Source organism: Rousettus aegyptiacus, unplaced genomic scaffold (assembly GCF_014176215.1).
Source record: "Rousettus aegyptiacus isolate mRouAeg1 unplaced genomic scaffold, mRouAeg1.p scaffold_m13_p_12, whole genome shotgun sequence".
Classification (NCBI taxonomy): domain Eukaryota; kingdom Metazoa; phylum Chordata; class Mammalia; order Chiroptera; family Pteropodidae; genus Rousettus; species Rousettus aegyptiacus.
The window spans coordinates 12,011,607-12,032,832 of record NW_023416287.1 but is presented as its reverse complement, the minus strand read 5'-3'; the positions used below and the strand labels follow the sequence as shown (position 1 = coordinate 12,032,832).

Sequence of the window (21,226 nt, the reverse complement as noted above, 5' to 3'; positions counted from 1 at the left end):
TTGTCTACACTATTTGTAGCACATCCTCACCTCCCATTCACTCCTCAACTAGATCCGACCCTTCTCTTGCCTCTCTCCATCATTTCACCTTGTCTCCTTAAAATGCTCTCTTCCCTCAACTTCCATGATATTCTCCTCTCCAATCCTGCCTCTCTGGCCATTACTTCTCAGTCAACTTTGTGAAATCATCTCCCTCTTCCCTTCCTTCCCATCATCTTCCTCTGGAATTTGTCCTGACTTTTCCTTTTCTCAATTAATTACTTTCTATATGCTAATGTCTCCCAAGCTTCTCTCTTATGCTCAACCAGACATCTCTGTTTGGATGTCCCACCAGTTCACCGGACTCAGTATGGCCAAAACTAACCCCACCATGTTTCTCCCAAAACCTACTGCTTCTCCTCCTGCAGTACGAACTCGGGAAACAGCACACGTCACTGCCCACCCAGCTGCTCAAGCCATAAGCTTGGCTATCATTACTCACTCTCTCTCAGGCCCACAGCCAATCAATCACCAAGTCCTATCGATTCTGTCTCCTGGGAATCTATCAAATCCATCATCTTGTCTGCCCCTCCACTACCTTGATTCAGGCACATCTCTTTTCTAAATGACTAAAGGAGCCTGTTAACTCATCTTTCTATCTACTGCCTCCCACTCATTCCTCACAGAAGCCAGAGATCTTTCTGAAACACAAATCTGACCACGTCACTTGTCTGCTTAAAACTCCTTGAGGGTTCCCCATTGCTCTTAAGACCAAGATCAAACTCCTAATCCTGACATATTGGTTTAAGGATATGCTCAGCCTCCCCTAACAAACACATCACCTCCACCCCTTTCCTCTGGAGAAAGAATATTGCAATGGGCCAGGCTCAGGGTTTAGGATGCTAATACTATGTGGCATAGGTTGAACCACTGGAACAGTTGGCAGAGGTGAAGATGTCTTTCCTGCCTCAGAAAACTCCTTGCAAGGTGACTGAAGAAGAGGGTGGAGGCTGCTTCTCCTAGGGTGACAGCCTGCCCTCTCTCACGAGTCCTTCTGACTCTCTCCCTCCCAAGAGGTTGGGGATTGCCCTGGGTGGAGGCTACTGACCTCAGGGGAACTAAAGCCTGGTGTGGGGATGAAGATTGCTTTTCTTTAGCTTTAGGGAGGTTTTGCTCTGGCCTTTTTAGAGTCCCCCATTTTAATTCCTGACACCTCAATATCAAAGCTCGGGACCAAAACCAGAGGGTTCCTTTGCTGGTAGCTGTCCTACACACACACACACACACACACACACACACACACACACCACAGCGCTGGACACAATAAATGTAAATCTCCTAATGGAATAGGCTGAAAAAAGTAAGGGAGAGTAAGGGACCTCAGGCTGGTCTGAGAGAGGTGCCCCACAAAGTGGCTGCATGCTGCCCCTGGGGTCCATCTGTGGCTTTAAATGCTGGCCCTGCACATCACTGACTGTGTGATGTTGGGCTCAGTCCCTGAGCCTGGCAGAGGGGCGGTGGGGATTACCAAGCTGTAGCGTCCTCAGGGCTCTGGACTCTGAAGCTCCCTTTCCAGAAAAGTCCCAACCCAAAAGCTTCCTAAAGCACACTCCCGACTTTCTTCGGTAACTTCTACATTTACATATAAATTGCTACCTAATGGCTCTGCCCTCCTTTATCTTAGCTCCAGGTTCTAATGAGCTGGAAAATGGTCCTGTGCAAGGAATAATGAAGCTTCCAGGCAAAGGAAGGGAAAAAGTGTGGTTCTTCCCTCACTGCGCCCTGGGGAAGGCAAGGAGGGAAGGAGTGGGGGGAACATGATGCCCCTCCACACTGGGACACAAGTCCCAACATCCCAAAGGAAGGGACAAAAAAAAACAAAAACAAAAAATTTGAAACGGTTTGAAACATGGTGGAAAATCAACCATGAAAGTATGTAAAATCCACTACACGATTTGTAAAAAGTGAGTCATAATTCTATTTGTTCTGCCCAGCATACACAACGCAAATTTTTCATCCAGACAGAAACTAAAAATAAAGATGAACCAGGAGCGCCACCTGGGGTAAGATCTGTCACTATCTCTGCTGCTCAAATTCAGAGATCTCTGCAGACACCCACAGATGTGGGAGACCTGTTATAAAGTCCCTCCTCCCAACACACATATTCTCCCTCCCTCCCTCTCTCTCCTGGGTGCCAGGCCCCGCTTAAAGCACTTTAACTATATCCTTCTACTTAATTTCTACAACCCATCAAGTTCAGATTCCCATTTTGAGGTTGAGGAAATTAAGACTCGCCCAGCTAAATTACTGGCAGGGATGAGATGCAAGCTCAGGTCTGTCTGATGTTCAGGCCCAGGTTCCTTTACACTTAACCGTTTTATGTGCCCACCGGAGCAGAAGTTAACTGAGAATTCGGGGGGTCTGTGAATGAAAAGAAAATTATGTCTTTATTTTCCTCTATTTCTAACTGAAATTTAGCATTCCCATTAAAACTGAATGTGGGGAGCAAGCCAGTACCTGGGATTTTATCAGCAATAGAAACCATAGGTACTGTTATATCCTATTACAATTGTTGTTGATATCTCAAAATGTCATTTATGTTCATCATTTCAAAATATCAGTAGCTATTAGACCCGCCACAAGATCCTGTCATTTGCTGTGTTAATAAAGAAGCGCTGTGGCAGCCCCTAAAACAAAGTTCTCTGCCACGCAGCATTTGCTGATTCCCATGGTGTAAATACTCCTACTGCTGCCAATTTCAAGGATGGCTATCTTTAACAACTGCTTTGCAATTTTCCTGAAAACTCAACCATCAGTGCAGGGACAAGATGACTCCAGCACACCGTTAGTGCAAGAGCAGACTGACAGTCCTGGGTCTGCTGGCCCCGTGTCCACCTCTTCCCTGAAACTCCTTGTGGCCTTCAGTATAACGATGTTAATAACAACAACAACAAAAGATCTTAAACGTGTGTATTAAATCCTTCCTCCGCGCCAGGCATGTTAATAAGCACTTAACATGACCTACAACATTTAATCTACCAACGATATAAGGCAGGTATCACTGCAGTCAGTGGTCCTCAATGGGGCGGGGTGGGGGGAAGAAGAGGAATGAGACTTTAACCCCAGGGGATATTCGGCATCCTCTAGAGACATTCTTCATTGCCATAACTGGGTTTGCTACTGGCATCTAGTGAGTCGATGCTGCTAACCATCCCACAATGCACAAGACACACACACCGCCCAACAAAAAATTATCCACTCCAAAATGTCAATAGTGCTGAAACTGCAAAACCCTGCCTTAGTGTAAGTCCCATTTTAGAGATGGGAAAACTGTAGCCTGAAGAGATTACTTTGCCAAGTTCACAGAGCTATCATGCAGCAAGTTCTCAGGGAAGACCAGTTCCTCCTCCCTGACTTTCCCTCACCACATGTAGGAGCTTACTAGAAAGCAAGCAGCCTGCTGGGCTTAGCTTGGCAATGCATGTTTCATGTAGGCTCAGGCATGTTAGAGGATCCAACCCCAGCTGCTTCTAAAGAGTGAGGAGGAACCCTGGCCCCAGAAATGATTCCCAAGATGAATCAACCAGACGGCCCATTGGGCTGCCAGCAAAGTTTGTTCAAGATAATAAAATGAAAAGCAGAAGTGAGGATTGCTCTTCCACCAATATTTAGTAAGCACCTACTATGTGCCAGCGCTACTCTAGGTTCTGAGGATAGCACACAGAACAAAACAAAAATGGCTCTTGCCCTTATGGAGTGCAATCTGGTAGGATGGGACAGAAAAGCAAATTTTAAAACGGGTTAAAATAATTAAATGTTGTAAAGGAAGCAAGTGAGGTGCTATGATAAATAATGTTAGAGGAACTTTCTTTAGGCAGGATGGTCAGGGAAGATGTGAGCTAAACTCTGAAGGGTAAGAACCCAGCCACGGAGAAAAGGGGAGAATGAGCAACGATACACAGAGACTAGCAGGACAAGTGACGGGCTCTGAGGAGGGAAAGAGATTGATGTGTTCTGGTCATCAAAATGAGGTCACTATGACTGGAGCACAGAGGACAGAGGGGAGGGGACATTCAGGACCTGAGAGTAAGTCAGCAGCGGTGATCCCATGCTGGACACAAAGTAAGCCCCAGGATGTGAGGGCTGGACAGGTTTACCTGGGAGAGTGGGGACTTTAGATACCTAGATGGACTTCTGGTCTCTCTTCTGCTCTTCATCTACCTGCCTCAGCCCAACACCTCTGCTGACTCAAGATTCCCAGATGTCAGGACCCAGGACTCGAAACACATGTGTGTGTACAATAATGATAATCAAATAATCAAATAGCATTGAGGAAATCTTCAGCTCCAAAGTTAATCACAGCACTAGGGAATCAACACACCTGGCTCTTCGCGAAGAAAGTTGCATGAATTAGTCATTGCGGTAGCTGCAGCCCACTTATGCCTAATCACACTGCACTGTTCAACAGCAGCAGGATGGGCTGGTGCTTGAGAGCTTTGCTGAGCAGGTTAACAAATCCAGTACTAAGCTCTGTTTACGGAAGCCCAGAATTCTGGAACAAGGAAGCTCAGCTCAAAGGGCAGATGTGAGCAGGAGGTTCAGGAGGCGGGAGGCGGGGAGGGGAAGTAACAGACACCAACTAGGCACTCGGTCTGTGCCTACTGCTACGGGAAGTTTCACATACACCCTTATCTTGATTCCTCCAACAACCCATGTGGGGGTTACTCTTTTGCCCATTTTCTACTTAGGGACTTTAGACTCCGAATGGTCCAAGATTGGAATCCAGGACTCCCCTTTACTCCCTGAAATGCCCACTCAAACTTTAGACTTTACCACCGCTGATTCAAAAAACTTCTTTATCCACCCAGACTTAAATAAGTGAGCAGAGGAACCATCGAATCCAAGACAAATATGGTTCTGATGTGGGTAGGTAAAGCTAACTAAACAGGAGAATTTGCTGGAACTCTCCAGAAATAATGAATGCCCAGGAGGTGGGCAAAGGTATTGGGAACTTGGGGATGACTGTATAATGGATCCATTTATTTTGCATTCCCAAAAATCATGACACCCTAACACCCCCCCCTCCCCTTTGAATCAGGACATTTATTACTTTAAGAGGATGCAGACACCACCTGCAATAAACAAGTCATAGTTTGGCTTTGAGTCTATCTAGAAACCAAAGTTTTAAAACCTGGCCTTGGGAAGGAAAAATAAACAATTTCTTGTAATTCCAGAACCTTCCCTTTACATGCCCACGGCAAAGCTTGGGGGTCTGCATCTGGAGTTTCTTACAAGCCGTTGTGAGCTGAGACTTAGGAAATGAGGTCGGGAGAGTGGCCATCCCTCTAGAAGAAGGTGACCTCTTCCTGGCCTGGAGGAGGAAACGAGAAAGTAGGAAGACTTGGAGAGAATGGAAATAGGAGACAGACATTGCCCGGAGATGGAAGACGGAGGACAGATTTGAGAGACGTTTGGAGGTGGGGTTAAAAAATCAGGAATGGTACTTCTAGTGACAGTGAGGGAAAGAAGGAGCCATGGGCAAGAGAGGAGGGCCAAGACTACAGTGAGACAAGTAAGGGACAAATACATGCATGTTCCAAAAAATGTGGTAATCAAGATAAAGAACGTTTTGATGCAATGATATTTTTAAAAATAAAAACGAATGCCCCCAAAAAATCCATAATGAACAAGATCAGTATTAACTGATTTTTCCCTTCGCTAGGCAGTTCCTGATTCTGTCTTGATGTAAAATTCTGCTAATTTATTCATCATGGATTTTTTTGTATTCACTTTTTTTCAACTATTACATTCAAATATGATTTGACTGCTGGGGTTTTTGGTGCCCTCTTAAATGTCGTACCTGGTATCAGGGCTTCACTCACCTCACCTTAGTCCAGCACTAAAGTCAGTCTGGGGAGAGGAAATTATGATTTAGTTTTGGATAGATGCAGAGGTTAAATGAGACAACAGGTCTTAAGTGCCTTCGATCTGTGTTATAGTGGACTCTATGGGTGCCTGGCTCAAACCCCCCAGACCTTTCCATTTCAGGGCATGCCAGCTGCCAGCACCTGCATCTCCTGCCAAAGGCCATCTTGGCCACAAAGTAAGACAGGCTAGACCTGCCAGGTAATTAATACTCTGGGGGCAGCCCTCAACCAATGATCCACAAGAGCTGGTGTATAAATACCCAGCTCCCTCAGATGGGGTCACTTTGAGATGTATGTCATACTGTTTCCCAGAGCCCCAGGTGAGATTAAGCTCCACCACCCAGTGTAACTAGTTTGATTATGCACCTCTAAGTTCCATCTTTTCGCCATCTCATTTCCCTAACCTCCCACAGGTGTTTCCTAGAATCGCCTCCCAAATAAACTTCATGTTCTCAAATTCCTGTCCTAGGGCCTGCTTCTAGGCCAACCAAACCACGATACACATGTGTCCTTCCTTCCCTCGTTCTCTTCTCTGTAAACACAAGGAATGTTCCACACACACTTGGGATGATCTGGAAGGAGTGACTGCTGACTCTAGCACTCTCCTGAGAGGGACCTCGACAGGGATAATCATCAGCCAGCACTGGGAGGCCTAGGTGTGAGATTGGGCTCAGCCATGTTTCTGTAAAGTCTGCACCTTGAGTTGAGAAATCATTGGCAGACACCTTTCCTGGTCATTAATTCTTTACAGCTGACACCGAGCCCTTGAAGCAAAAACTGACTGGCTGCAATTACTGCCAGCATGGCCCTGACTTCAGAACAGGAAGTGTGACTCTCTCCTCACCCCACTACAATCACTCCTCTCCCCTAGTGCCACCCTCCACCCATCCCAGAGCCCAAGAGGAGCCAGCAAAGGCTGTTTGTGCAGACTGGAGACAAGAAGTGGCCCTCAATCCAGAGGGACTAAGGGTAGAAGGCCATGGGCTTAAAACCATGGAAGATGAAGACCTTTTTCGTACTTTCTTCTTAGAAAATATTTTTCAGCATCCACACTTTTCCCCACCATCTCCATTAACACTTGCAACGACCTTACACGGTCAGTATTACTATGCTGTCCATTATACAGATGAAGAGGTGCTGAGAGGAAGAGGGGAGTGTCTCAGCTTAGGTGACAGAATCTCTCCTGGACCAAACTATAGTCGGGCTCCTCTGAACTCTCTTCCTGCCTGACTAGGCCCTGACTTTGGGGCTTCTGTGTTCTACTCATATACACAATTTCAGCAAGAATCCTTCTGAATTGGTTTGGCCAGAAGACACTCAATATCTAATCTTGTTCCTCATCTTCCACTATCTCCCAGGTGAAGTCCAATCTGTCATCCACCGACACCCCTCCGCCCTGCTTTTTGGCTGTAGATTACCCCTTTTCCTTGTTGTATTCGAAGTTGAACTCGATGTCTCTCCCCTACTGCAAAACCCCACTGTGGTGGCCCCTATACCTATCTCAGTAGTTTCCTAAACGAAGTCTGTCTGACCATTTTTTTTACAAGCATCATGAATGATTTTTTCTTTAACACAGGTCACATAGAGAATAAGTTGATTTGGACTCAAGTCTGTTTAACTCCAAAGGCCATTCTCTTCCCTATGCCACATATTGCTTCTCTTCCTTCATTAAACATTACTTGAGCACCTACTATGTGCCAGGCCCTATGCTGAGCCCCAAAAAAGACACAAGGTAAGTAATAAACATTTCTTCTCTCCAAGAGGAAGAAATAAAATCCTCCCCATTCAGCCCATTCTCACCCCAAGGGTCAGCACCTGTTTTTATAACATCTGTATACAAGCTGGGGGGAAGGGAGGGCTTGGGTGCTACAAGAGCAGATCTGAGTAGGTGCAAGAGACTCTCAGCCCACAAAACCAAAGTATTCACTCCCTGGCTCTTTACAGGAAAAGTCTGTCGACAGCACGCCAGGCCCCAAAGACACACCATCAGTTATTTCTTGGTTCAACTCTATGAGGCTCATCCTATTATTACACCTATTTTAGAGATGAGGAATGAGGCTCAGAGGCATGAGAAGACTTTGGCACACTGCTGGGAAGGTGGAAAATTGAAGAATTCCAAAGCCCTCTACCCAGAAGTGGTGGAGGACTTGAAAGCAGGCCCTGGGAGGCAGGGGGCGGGAGGGGGGGATGTTTGGGAGACTGTGGACATTTAGCCAGAGAAGAGGACATGAACAGAGGGTCTGAGTGCTGTCCCCAAACACCCGAAAGACCCATTTGTGGGAAGCAGGTGTAGGTATCTGAACAGCTTTAGGGTTATAACCAAGACTAGGGAGTAGACAATTCAAGTTGGTAATCTTCTACAGTACTCACAGTTAGAGATATCCAAGAATGGACTTAGCTGCCTGGTTAGGTGTTCGAGTAAGGTCCAGAAAATCACTGGGTGAGAAAGGGCCTGGCAGTTCAAAGATTTGGATTTGGCGATATTCAACGGTCTTCTATCTCTGATCTTCATAGATACATGCACGAGGAAGCTGAAGGCATTAATCTACCACTGTAATAACACTGACAGCCACCAGGTGGCAACAATGCCACATCTTCCACACCAAGAATCAATTCTTAGCCTACAGAAACCTAATTGGGAAACAAACAAACAAAATATATAAACAAGTAATTGAGTCAAACAAATTAACATTCATGGGCAAAGACTATGAATCAAGTCCTCAGTTGAGCTTTAGTCTCCAGAGGACTTAACATCAAGTAATATTTTTGAAAGATAATCCTTTTCAAAAATTTTGTAATATACATACAGCAAAGTGCACAAATTATAAACGTACAGCTCAATGAATTTTCACAGAGCACACCTGTGTAAACAGCACATCTCAAGAAACAAAATATGACATGAACCCCAAATGTTCCCTTTCTAGTCACTCCCCACCCCCCATCTTGACCTCTCTCACCACGGATTCGTTTTGCTTGTCTGTCAGTTTTCCATACATGGAATCATACAGTATGGGCCCCTTCGTGTCTTGCTTCGACAGTCATATTTGTGAGCTACATTGAGTTTGCTTTCAGGTCGTTGTGGTTTTCTCATTGCTGTGTAGTAGCGTGTGGTATGAATAAACCACAATTGCTTTGTCCATTCTCCTATGGATGTGCATCTGAGTGGTTTCCAGTTTGGGGGTACTGCACATAATGCTGCTATGAATTTCTAGTACATTCCTTATGGAGTATGTACACATTCCTGTTAGATGTGGAATTGCTAGGTCGTGGGAATAGACACGGGTGGTTTCATCTTTACTAGACAGCTCTAGTAGACACTAAAGTGACTGATTTTCAGTTTTCCAAAGTGACTACCAATTTAGACTCCCACTGACAATGTATGACAATTCTGGTGGTTCCATAGGCACGGCAGAATTCTGGCTAGGTAAGCCTTGGCGGAGGAAATGTGGGGTTTGCAGTGAGCACTGCCGCAGCTCTGTGCCCTCAGAGGGTGTGTGTGTCTGGGCGGCATGACTGAGTGAGCACGAACCAGGAGGAAGATTCCATCCCACCAGCATATCCTGATGAGACCTTCAGCACACTGGTACCTGCTGGATGGAGAACCTCACTTCGCGTGCTCTGAACAATTACCAGAACGGTGCAGCACTTACTGCATTCCTGGTACTTTCCTAAGTGCTGAGGATATAACAGTGAAGAGCCAGACAACACCTCTGCTCTGATGAAGCTTAAGTTCTAGTGGGGGTGAAGGAAGGTGGTAAATAAATGTCAGGTATCGAACATTCTAATTAAAAAATTAATAAAACAAGGGTAAGAAGATACAGAGTGCAAGGAGGATGCTATTTTAAAATTGGTGGTTACAAGATCACCTTACACTTGTTAGAATGCCTGTTATCTAAAAGAAGTGTTGGTGAGGCTGTGTAGAATAGGGAACACTTGTGCAGTGTTGGTAGGCATCTAAATTGGTAGTCACTGTGAAAAATAGTATGCAGGTTCCTCAAGAAATTAAAAATGGAACATCTGATCCAACAATCCTGCTTTTGGGTATATATCTGGAGAAAATGAAATCACTACCTCAAAGAGATATTTACACTACCATATTCACTGCAGCATCATTCACAATAGTCATGATATGGAAACAAACCTAAGTGTCCATCAAGGGATGAATGTACTTTTTAAAAACGTGTGTATATACAATGGAATGTTATTCAGCCATAAAAAAGGAAATCCTGCCCTTTATGACAGCATGGATGGACCTCGAGGGCATTGTGCTAAGCGAAATAAGTCACCCAGGAAAAAGATAAATACTGCATGTTCTCACTTATGTGCAGAATCTAAAAAAGCCAAACTTAGATATAGAGAATAGAATAGTAGTTGTCAGCAGTGTAGGGTGAGGGAAATTGGGAAAATGATGGTCAAAGAATACAAACTTTCAATTATGAGTAAATTCTGGGTGGCTAATGAACAGCATGGTGACTATAACAATATTGTATTAAATACCTGAAAGTCACTGAGAGTAAATATTAAATGTTATAACCACCAAAAAAAAAAATGGTTGTGAAGGAATGATAGTATTAACTAACGGTATTATAATTATTTTGCAACATATACATTTATCAAATTACACTGTCACCTTAAACTTACATGTTGTATGCTAATATCTCAATCAAGCTGGGAAAAATAAAATGAGTAATTAGAGGAGTGATAAGGTGACTTTGAGTAGAAACCAGAAGTGAGGGAATAAACTACAAGAAAATAGAGCTCCAGATACAGAGAACCAGTCAGGGCAAAGGCTCAGCGGCCATGTATTCCATTGCTGAAGGAGCACCCCCAGGGCTTATAGTTTTACAAAGTGGTCTTCTTGTCAAATAGATTTCTAGCAGTGAGGTGGCAGGGTCAAAGACTTGTGACTTGGTCAGTTGACCACTACCTCCTTGAAACCCTTTCCTCTCGTGGCTTCTGTGACACCATACTGTCTTTTCCCCTACCTCTTTAGCCATTCCTTCCCAGTCCCCTTTCCTCTATTTAAGTAAATTTCAGAGTCCCTACAGTAGACAGAATAATGCCCTGCCCCTAGATGTCCATGTCCTAATGCCCAGAACCTGTGTCTATGTTACCTGTGGCAAAGGGGACTTTGGAGATGTGATTAAGTCGAAGATCTTGAGATGGGAGATGATCCTTGATTATCAGGGAGGGCCCAATGTAATCACAAGGATTCTTGTAAGAGGAAGCCAGGAGACTCAACATCAGAGATGACAATGGAAGCAGGGGCCAGGGTCAGAGTGATTGAATACAAGGTCTCAACCAAAGTTAATGACTTTGAAGATAGTGGAAGGGGCCGCAAGCCAAAGAATGCAGTCTCTAGAAACTGGAAAATGCAAGAGAACAGATCTTTTCCTAGAGCCTCAGAAGGAATGCAGCCCTGCTGTCCCTTGATCTTAATGTAACGAATCATTCCAAATTGCTGACCTCCAGTACTATAAAATATTAATTTACCTTGCTTTAAGCCACTAAATTGGTGGTTGTTACAGCAGTCACAGGAATTATATACAGGAATTAACAGTGTGTCATTCTGAATTTTCTTCTGCTCCCCATCTACATTTACTTTTTTAGGGTTTTCATCCAGTTTGTGACAAACCCATAAATTTATATCTCTAATCCACTCTGCGTTTTTTCCACTTGAGACTAATAGATTTTATTTGCTCAGAGGTTCTTTAAGCATGTATTGGGCATGTGCTTAGATGCTTATGAGCCCAAATTCATGCACTCAGTAAGAAAAAAAAATTGTATATTTAGAATTAATCATAGTCTAATCATTACATTTCCTCAGCATATTACTCAGATAATATCGGCTACTTAAATAGCTTGGTATATCCCTACTCTTTTTGAGTAGTGAAACCTCAGTATCCTCCCACTTCTCGTTGAAAACTCTAGTTAATCCTTGAACACTTTAAACACAAGGGAAGCCCACTCTTAGCATCACACATCCCCTGTCAGAAGCAATACATCAGAGGACGATTCTGTGGCTCAGCAGACATGTGTCAACATCTGAAGACATTGTTGGTTGTCACAATTGGAGGGGAAGGGAAGAGCTACTGGCATCTACCAGGTAGGCACCAGCCAGGGAGGCTACTAAATATCCTACGATACACAGGACAGCCTCAACAACAAACAATTATCTAACCCCAAATGTCAATAGTGCAGAGGCTGAAAAACCCTTTCTAGATGAATCTTGTACAGATGTTTTTTCAATGAGAGTTTGGATTAGCTTGGCAATGTTTAACCCAATATCACAGTTGGAAAGTACTTTGAGTTTAAACACCTCAGAGGCTCTTTCAATCATCTACTTCACATTTTTTTTCAAACCCTTTCACTGACTTTCCATTTCAGAATTCTGTTTCTGGAGCAACCCACACTACATTCATTCCACTCCATATAAACATACTTGAGTTGCCATGTTCTCTCAAAATCCATTCAAGATGAGACAGCTTCTGGAATGCTACATTTTTCAGACATAAGAAAGCAAACCCTATCAGAAGATAGTTTACACCCACTTCGGATCACATGGTGCTTGGGAAATTCTTTTGGTTTCTAGCTAACATATATAAGAATATTCATTGGATTGAAAAATACAAATGTACATTCTAGACTGTCCTTTATGACCTGGGTGATTGTGGATTCAAAGTTATTAACTCTCTTCTGGATCAGATTGAGGTGACTCTCCCTCTCTTACTGATAAGACTCCCGCAGTTACCTCCACAATTTTAGAATGAGCAGTGGAGTGATCTTTATGTGCCACAATTGTAGTTGTCCAAGGAAATGAGCTCTCATGCTGTACATTCATCATTTCTTTGAGTTGTTCTTCCAAAATATCCATAGAGGTGAATCAGATAATCAGCAAGATTCTACAGAATGTTGATGGCCCAGCGCTCCCTGCAATGACAGTATCTGACACCGTTTCCTCTTCTGTAGCCAATGTTACTTAAGTTTTTTGTTAAGTGTAGCCACTGGGCTCTGGGGAAAAAGAGGTGAGAGAAAGCAGAAGAGGATGTCAGTTGCATCTTTCTCTTTGGGTAAATGAACTGCAAGAAGGGAGAAGGAGACATCCCACCGTGAATACGCATCCTTTAATAAGTACTACCCCATTACCTTCCCGAAAAGAATGTTCAATCTCACCAATTTCTGGTTCTCCTCTAGCTAATAATGAATTTTGACAAATTTTAAAATATTGACAATTTGATGAGTGAAAAAAACTGTTATTATATTGTTGAATTCTCCTTTCTCTACTATATTAAATGATTTTTTTTTTAAGATAAACCTATTTAAGCACAGTATAGCCTTTACCACTAGATGCCAGTATTAACACTCACCCTCCCGCAGTCTTGACAACCTGCAAGTCTCCAGACTGCCAAAAGTCCCCCCTACCTCACTTTCAACCAGAAGCTGAAGAATATCAAGATTGCACTGCTCAAGAAGAGCTGGGATATACGGAAATATGTAAACAGCCAGTATTAGCACAGTAGTACCCTTTTCTGTGACACTATGCCCTCCTGGTTTTTTCCCCCACCTCTCTAGTCTCCTTTCCTACACTTTCAGAATACTCCAGGGTCTTCTGCTCTCCGCCTATACTTACTCCGTTGGCATTTCACCCAGTTCTCAAGCGTTAAATGGCATTTCTAGTGATAAACTCAAAAATGCATATTTCTACCACATAGATAAGGTACCTTCCAAACCAAGAGGGGAAGGGATGGCGTTCGGGCAACGGACTCTCCAAATGAGAAAGAGAAAGCGCACCTCTTTAAGAGGACTGCCAAATCCTGCTCAGCTTTCTTGGGCTAGAGCCCTGGACCGTGCTACCTTTGTGAGCACCTACGGCGAACGCGGATTGCCATGTACAGAGCAATCTACAGGTGACTCCAAATGCCAGTGCTCTTCATGAGACCACAGAGAGGGAAATGTGCAGGGAGGCGGTGAAAGCTGATGACGGCTACGAGTGAGACACGAGGGACAGAAACCAGGAGGGCTGTGAGCTTGCAACGCGATCCCGGACGGGTCATCCCGCCCTCAGAGCTCAAAACTCAGATGCCGTGAAACGGGATAACCAAGTGTGTTCGAGAGCGCGCTCCCCACCCAGAACAGCCCGGGCCGACCCGTAGAGAAAATGCGGCCTCGTTTTAAAGGACCAATCAGAGACCACAAAGGCCTAGTATGACAACCTCTAGAACCAATGAAAAACGGAGAATCTCCTAGCTTGCCTTCCCAGCGCCAGTCCCGGAGAGATAATGCTGAAGAACAGATTTTTACGAAGTGCAAATTAGAAGACAAGTCCGCGTTTGGACGACAGGATATTACCCTTACAAAGATTGGTGGAGAAAATTTTGTGAGCAAGTAAAAACCACACTTCCCCGAAAACTCGCCGGCGGACCCACGAGTCACCCTCGCGCCTAGGGCTCCAGCGCGGGAGAGTACGTGCTGCGCGGTGACGTCACGCGCTGGGCCCCGCCCCCAGCCGCCCGCCCTTATAGCGTAACCCTGGCGCGCGCGCACCATTGTGTGGCTGGACTTGGCCGCCGCTACCGTGAGGCGCGTGTTTGGGTTCTTGCCTTCCCCGCACTCGCACCGCGGCTTCTACCTTGCGGTCCGCCGTTCGACAGCCAGCCCTCGGGCCCCCCGCCCGCTACGGACATGCCGCGCGTCTACATAGGACGCCTTAGCTACCACGTCCGGGAGAAGGACATCCAGCGCTTTTTCAGTGGCTATGGCCGCCTCCTCGAAATAGACCTCAAAAATGGGTGAGTTGGGCCTGGGCGCCCGCTTCCCCCCTCAGTGCTTTGGGCGTGGCGGTGGCGGGACACCCCAAGAAGGAAAAGGCTGCCAAGGCCGCGGCGCCGCGTGGCAGGGCCTCCAAGATGGCGGCGACGCGGGGCCTCGGGAGCGCGCGGGGGTGGCGATGGCCGCGCGTGCGTGCGCGCCCCCGGCCTAACGGCGCCACGCCTGTCCCGGCTCTCGCACCGCTCCCAGGTACGGCTTCGTGGAGTTCGAGGACTCCCGCGACGCCGACGACGCCGTTTACGAGCTGAACGGCAAGGATCTCTGCGGCGAGCGCGTGATTGTGGAACATGCCCGGGGCCCGCGCCGCGATCGTGACGGCTACAGCTACGGAAGCCGCAGTGAGTCCCAGCCCCGCGCGCTCCGCGTCCTTGGGACCGAGGGGGGGTAGACGCAGGCCTAGGTGGGGGCAGGGGTGGGGCCTCCCAACCCAGGCAGGCGCAGTGGGCGGTGTCGTTTGACTCGGGTGTCTCTGGGCCCCGCTGCCTTCGCGCCTGTCCGGTGCAGACACGGGACGCCGGAGCGCGGGGATTGGGTTGTGGGTTTTGCCTAGCCAGGGTTTGGGTATGTGGGAGATTTTTGCTAAATTGGGAGGTGGGTGGCTTGTGCTGGGCCCCTGTCAGCACTGTCGTGAACTCTACCTACAGAGGAAGCGAGGGATGACTGTATTTGTTGTATCGCCCTTGCTTACCTGTCAGTGCATTTGCTAGAAACGTGAATGTCATTGTAGAAGTTGGGGGTCAGGCTGGGTGGGGTGGAGGTGGGGAAGGGAGAAGGGGAGGAGTTTTAGTTTAGATTTGAAAGTTATTAAAATTGACAGGGGCCAACGAAAATAATATTTTGAAGTAATGTGGTATTTACCACAAGTAAATATAAATAAGCTTCATGCTGTATTTGAACTAGTGGGGGCATGTTTTGGGGAGGAGGTGGGGGGATTTTTGGTTATGTTAAATGTTTGATGTTGAAATTGTTGCATGTTGAATTCAAACTTTTTAACAAGTCCTTGATGTTTCAATTTGAAAGTGACCAATGGGGCTGAGGCTGTGTCCACTGAGGCTAAGATGACTGCCTTTCCTGATTGGCCTTGGCTTTTCCATACATTGTGTGACCCTTGCCCTATGACCCTTTGGCTGACCTTACCGGAAGCCATGACGACAGCAGCCTTTTGCCATTAGACGCAGGGTGATGGTGAGGATTCCAAGGGTTAGACAAAACTGGTTAATCTGAACTAGGTGACTGTTACCTTGCGTGTTTTGTGGCCAAACCACCACCAAAAACCTCACACTGTGATGTAAGTACTTAGTGTAACTAGTAAACATTTTTGTAAAATGTAGAAATGCATGTAATCAGTTAAGTTTTATATTTTACAATGTTCTGTAAAATAAAACTTAGCGAGGTAAATTGAATAAAGGAGCAGTCACTCTCTAACAGATTGTAGGAGAAGTTTAGTTGGATTTAGTCTATTTGGCTTGCCCTTAACTTAATTTGTGGCAAATCACAATTGTGTGAAAGGTTTAGCATATAATAGCAAAGTCCTACTCCAGTAAATAAAAGTTGATATGTTTGTACTAACTTTCAAAAACGTTATGCATTCCTATCATTACAAAGCATCTAATTGTTCCCTTCATATGATAAAGGTGGTGGAGGTGGATACAGCAGTCGGAGAACTTCTGGCAGAGACAAATATGGACCACCTGTTCGTACAGAATTCAGGCTTATTGTAGAAAATCTTTCAAGTCGTTGCAGTTGGCAAGATTTAAAGGTATGCACTGTAATTCAAAGTAAAAACACTGTTTACAACATACGCTCATGTTTTACTTTTCTGTTTCCGAGAGATGTATAATATGTAGATGTTTAGATTTTGGGGCCTGACCTGTGTTGTTGCTCTTTTAGGATTTCATGAGACAAGCAGGTGAAGTAACCTATGCGGATGCTCACAAAGAACGCACAAATGAAGGTGTGATTGAGTTTCGCTCCTACTCTGACATGAAGCGTGCTTTGGATAAACTGGATGGTACAGAAATAAATGGCAGAAATATTAGGCTCATTGAAGATAAAGCACGAACAAGCCATAGGCGGTCTTACTCTGGAAGCAGATCAAGGTAACTTGAAGGATGTGGAGAGGAGAGAAAATATTTGTTAAGAATGAAGAAAAAAAATAGCCATATTCCCACTAATAATTAAAATTTGATCAGTTCTTTGTTGTACATTATTGGCTCCTCTTTCAGATGTTTTGATGGTAGATTTTATTTGTAGTAAGCAACTGCACTTTGTCTATTGCTTTTCATGACATGTTCATGTTGATGTTTTGAAATTATGATATTATTGTGGTTCTTACAGATCACGATCTAGAAGAAGGTCACGAAGTAGGAGTCGCAGGAGCAGCCGCAGTAGATCGCGAAGTATCTCAAAAAGTCGCTCCCGGTAAATAACGTTGGGTCTTTTTCTGCACTTTGTGGAGTACTTGTTCTTGCAAGGTGTTGATAAAGAATCTGGCTTTCTTGTTCAGTTCTAGGTCTCGGAGCAAAGGTCGATCACGTTCTCGGTCAAAAGGCAGGAAGTCTAGATCAAAGAGCAAATCTAAGCCCAAGTCCGATCGGGGCTCCCGTTCGCGCTCTCGAAGCAGATCTAAGGATGAGTATGAGAAATCTCAAAGCAGATCTCGTTCTCGTTCCCCCAAAGAAAATGGAAAAGGTGATATAAAGTCAAAATCTAGATCAAGGAGCCAGTCTCGTTCCAATACACCCGCACCTGCTCCACCCTCAAAGGCTCATTCTACATCCCCTCCACCAAAAAGAGCTTCAAGATCCCGTTCTAGATCCCGTTCAAAGTCAAGGTCACGGTCCAGATCGAGTTCCAGAGATTAACCCAGAACTCTACATTCTTTGCACACTATTATTGAACACTTTCCTACTTGCTTAGGCAGTTACTCTTCCATTTATACTTGGCCTCTTCTGCAAGAGGAAATTTCCTGAAAACAAGGGCACACAGAAATTTAATTTGTGGCCAAATTTGATGAAAAAGATGAGGTTCTAAAGAAATGGTGGCATGAAGACCTTCTCCCTTCTTTGTAGAATTAAGATAACTTTTGATTTTATAGCTTTTGAGCTAAAATAACCTTTTGTAAAGATTAAGCTCGTTTAGATTTTTTTTTTTTTTTTAAGTATTTCAGCAGGATCTGCTGCAGGGGTTTTGTTTTGTTTGCTTACTTTTAAATTAACTTTCAAGCTTTGGATACTGAAGGCTTTAGAGGGAGAACCCATTTTGCAATTATGTTGGCTTTTTATAAAGCTTGAGTTACATAAGATTTCGATAAAAGTTTGCTACCAAGATGATTGCCTTATTGAATAGGTCACTATTAATTCCTTTAAATGTTGATATCTGCTGTTCGTGGAAACTATAAATAATACTTAAATGTAAAACAAGGCAAGCCTCAGACCAGCAATAAATTATTCAATTTGGATAACATTTTGTGCTATTAAATTTGCCAAAGTCATTGTATTTGCCCCTTTCACATGTTAAGTTAAAAATAAAAGATATTTTGTAGTCAACCTGTTACACAGTTCTGCTTAAATTAATGTAATGGATTTTACATAATGAAACTTTCAAACTTTGAATTCTTGAAGAAATAGCACCTAATACTTGGTATCTCATATAGCTTGGTAACCCTACTTTCTGGAAGTGGTCAGTATAATGTTTTTTGTTAGAGTACGGGTCCATGGAATTTAATATTTGTTACATAAAAATAGAAGTGGCCTTTTTTTCATCAAAGGTAGCGTACATTTGTTCAAGTACAAAAGCAAATACTGCATTTAGTCATATTTCACCCAGTAATGTCCCTTTGCAGTTCAGGTTATATAATAATTGTTTAGATCGTCCTTGTAAATTTTACAATGCAAGGTTTGAGAGGGAATGGGTAAACTAAGTTTTTTGTGCTTTATTATGAATGAAGTAATGAAATCGGAGACCAAATTACACTATCAATTTGTAGGAGTTACTGGGTTATCAATTAGTTCCTATAGCAGTAAGCCTAACTGAAATGGAAGTTTGAGAATTGAATTAACCTTATATCTTTGTTCAGATACTGTCCTTTAAAATAAGCACTCATTAAACATTTACTGTCTTTTAAGAACTTTTGCTAGGTAAAGTATCAAGGGTTGGGTTATGGTGATACACTGCTCATTGTGCCACAGGCATACAGCCAGTGTGTAGGATCAGTTAATCCAGAAGGGATACCTAATAAAGCTGCATGAAAAAATGAAGGCAAAGATCTAGGTATCAAAACTGCAGAATAGCTAGGAATACTTAATGAGTAAAATGACTTGTTCTTAAATTCCTGGGATTGTTAACAAAATCTTAAAACCTGATCTTGGAAATGTAGTGCCCCAAAAGGTTGATGTTGCTTTCATAACCTTATTTTCTTTATTTTGATATTTTTTAATTTAGGTGTTTATAAGAAATGGGAGTTTTCCCGATATGAATTTCAGGAAAGTGTTGTCCATAATCATAGTTCATTATTTTGTGTATTTGAAAGGACAAGTTAATTACAAGAGGCAAGCCTCCACTGCCTTTAAAATTTAGTGCTTAAGGACAATTTAGTTTAAGGCTTGGCTTTGACCAAAGTTCTCTTGTTTCAGAGAAAGAAAGCTTTATGGGGGAAATTACAATGTGAAATTTGACTCAAAGTATGCAACATCCTCATGTTAATGCTACATCACACGGTATAATAGGTTTGTCTACATTGTTAACTGGCCTCGTAGTGGATATAGGTAAATTCCTGCCTCCATAAAAATTTTCTGGTAATTAGCAAAGGCCAATTTACTAAAAATCTAATCTTACTCCATATATCTCCCTATGTCATTAGGTAAACCACTATTCATAGCATTGGCCCACTTGAGAACAGAATAGATAAAATGTTTAGTTCCTTGCTAATTTGTGAGTCGAATCTGGCAGTCCAACATGCCACATACTGATTTGTAACTAGATGGGGTATTAAGATAAAATAGAAAGCATCATCTTAATTCTCCATTTTGAGTTTTATTATACCATAGTACCTCTGACCTGTTTTAAGTCCTGCCTGCTCCTCTTGTGTTGTTACCATCTTTCATCTTGGTTTCATCTTTTCTCCCATTTTGTTAACCTATTTTATGCTTTATGTCTTCAATAAAATGCTTACTGAGGGAAAGGCTTGTTTCACATTTATTGTATATGCCCACTTAGTGCAAATTCTTGGCAAGTGGATTCTTGAATTGGAGTTGTTCCTCACTTGAGAAGAATCTTGTTTTCAGATCCTCAAAAACAAATTGGGGATCAACATAGTCATTACCCATTTTTGTGCTTTCATTCTCATCCATAAAGTGGTAGGGATAAACCCTTGGGTTGTGAAGGTTTAAAGGTTAATATATGAAAAGTACTTAGGACGGTACCATCAGAAATACTATCTGCTGTTATGAAGAATAAAAAACTCCAAATCTGGGGGTGGGATAAAATAATCTTTGTTGTATTAACCTTTATTTTCACATAAAATTTGCCCATTTTTAACTTTCAGCAGTTAGAACATTTTCAATGACAATTCTCAGATTAACTAGGAATCATGAGCACTCTATATAGCAATTTATGCTTAAGAACCATCACATTTTATTTACCTTGTTTTCAGAAAGCAATGTTTTCTGATTTCTTTTGACTTCAGTCCTGTGGCAGTGGAATGTTTCGTTTACCTAAGTTCTGATCTAATAATTACAAAAGTAATATGTACTTGGATAATACAGTATCTCTCAGCCCACAAACTATTTTAGAGCTCTTAAATAGTTCAACAATCTAGTAAATTATTTACACAAATTTTTTTGCTTTTTAGGCAGCAACTTTATCTTAAATAAGATGCGTTTTTGCACCCCATTTCACCATGAATGCTTCATTTCATAAAAAGATTAGTTCATATAATTACTTGTAGTTGGTCTTCCAGATTCTAAATAGTTTGTTTAGAATTACCTATCTAATGCCAGTCCCCTACATGGACCACAAGTATAGTCCTTTATTGACCTCGATTAACTTTTCACACTTGAATCATGGTTCAAAAGTCAGAAAATACAAAGAGTACCATTAAACTCCACCTTTGACCCCCTAGAGGAAACCAGGATTATTAGGTCCCTGTGCATCCTTTCGAGGATGCAAATCTAGGAAGATTCACATTGCCCAGGTAGTTTCATTACAGCTCATTTGTGTATGAAGGCAAGGATATATATTGTCACGCCTCAAGCTAAGAAGTTAGGAATTAAATTTGTGTTTACTGTTAACATCTGTATATTTACACCCAATTTGAGATCATTTTTAAGTAATAGTAGCAAGATTTGTACGTTGAAGGTTCTTAAAAAAATAAATGCCTGTTTCAGATACTCAATTCCTCAGTGAAAAGCACTCAAGAAATTAGGATGAAGAGGCTCAGAGTATAGAATGAGTTTAATTCACAAAATTTCAAACTTGAAAAACTGGAGTAT

At 43.2% G+C, this 21,226-nt stretch overlaps 1 protein-coding gene and 1 long non-coding RNA gene across 4 annotated transcripts in view; one reads left to right on the top strand and one right to left on the bottom strand.

Moving 5' to 3' along the window:
- LOC107514586 overlaps positions 1–14,536 on the bottom strand; it is a 138,634-nt gene extending 124,098 nt beyond the window's left edge. The window contains exons 1-4 of one of the 3 annotated variants that reach the window (XR_004953598.1): positions 14,451–14,536; positions 12,658–12,917; positions 11,021–11,271; positions 8,277–8,537 (exon numbers count right to left, since the gene is read on the bottom strand). This is a non-coding gene — a long non-coding RNA (uncharacterized LOC107514586). Of the gene's footprint in view, positions 1–8,276; positions 8,538–11,020; positions 11,272–12,657; positions 12,918–13,697; positions 14,426–14,450 lie in introns of those variants that run through there. The other 2 variants (XR_004953597.1, XR_004953599.1) reach the window with 2 other exon arrangements.
- On the top strand, positions 14,443–19,917 carry SRSF6 (serine and arginine rich splicing factor 6). The gene is made up of 6 exons (XM_016152441.2): positions 14,443–14,695; positions 14,925–15,073; positions 16,370–16,494; positions 16,626–16,834; positions 17,073–17,156; positions 17,242–19,917. The coding sequence occupies exons 1-6, from the start codon at positions 14,589–14,591 to the stop codon at positions 17,597–17,599; spliced, it is 1,032 nt and encodes a 343-aa protein (XP_016007927.1). The 5' UTR covers positions 14,443–14,588; the 3' UTR covers positions 17,600–19,917.
- The last annotated feature ends 1,309 nt before the right edge of the window (positions 19,918–21,226 follow it).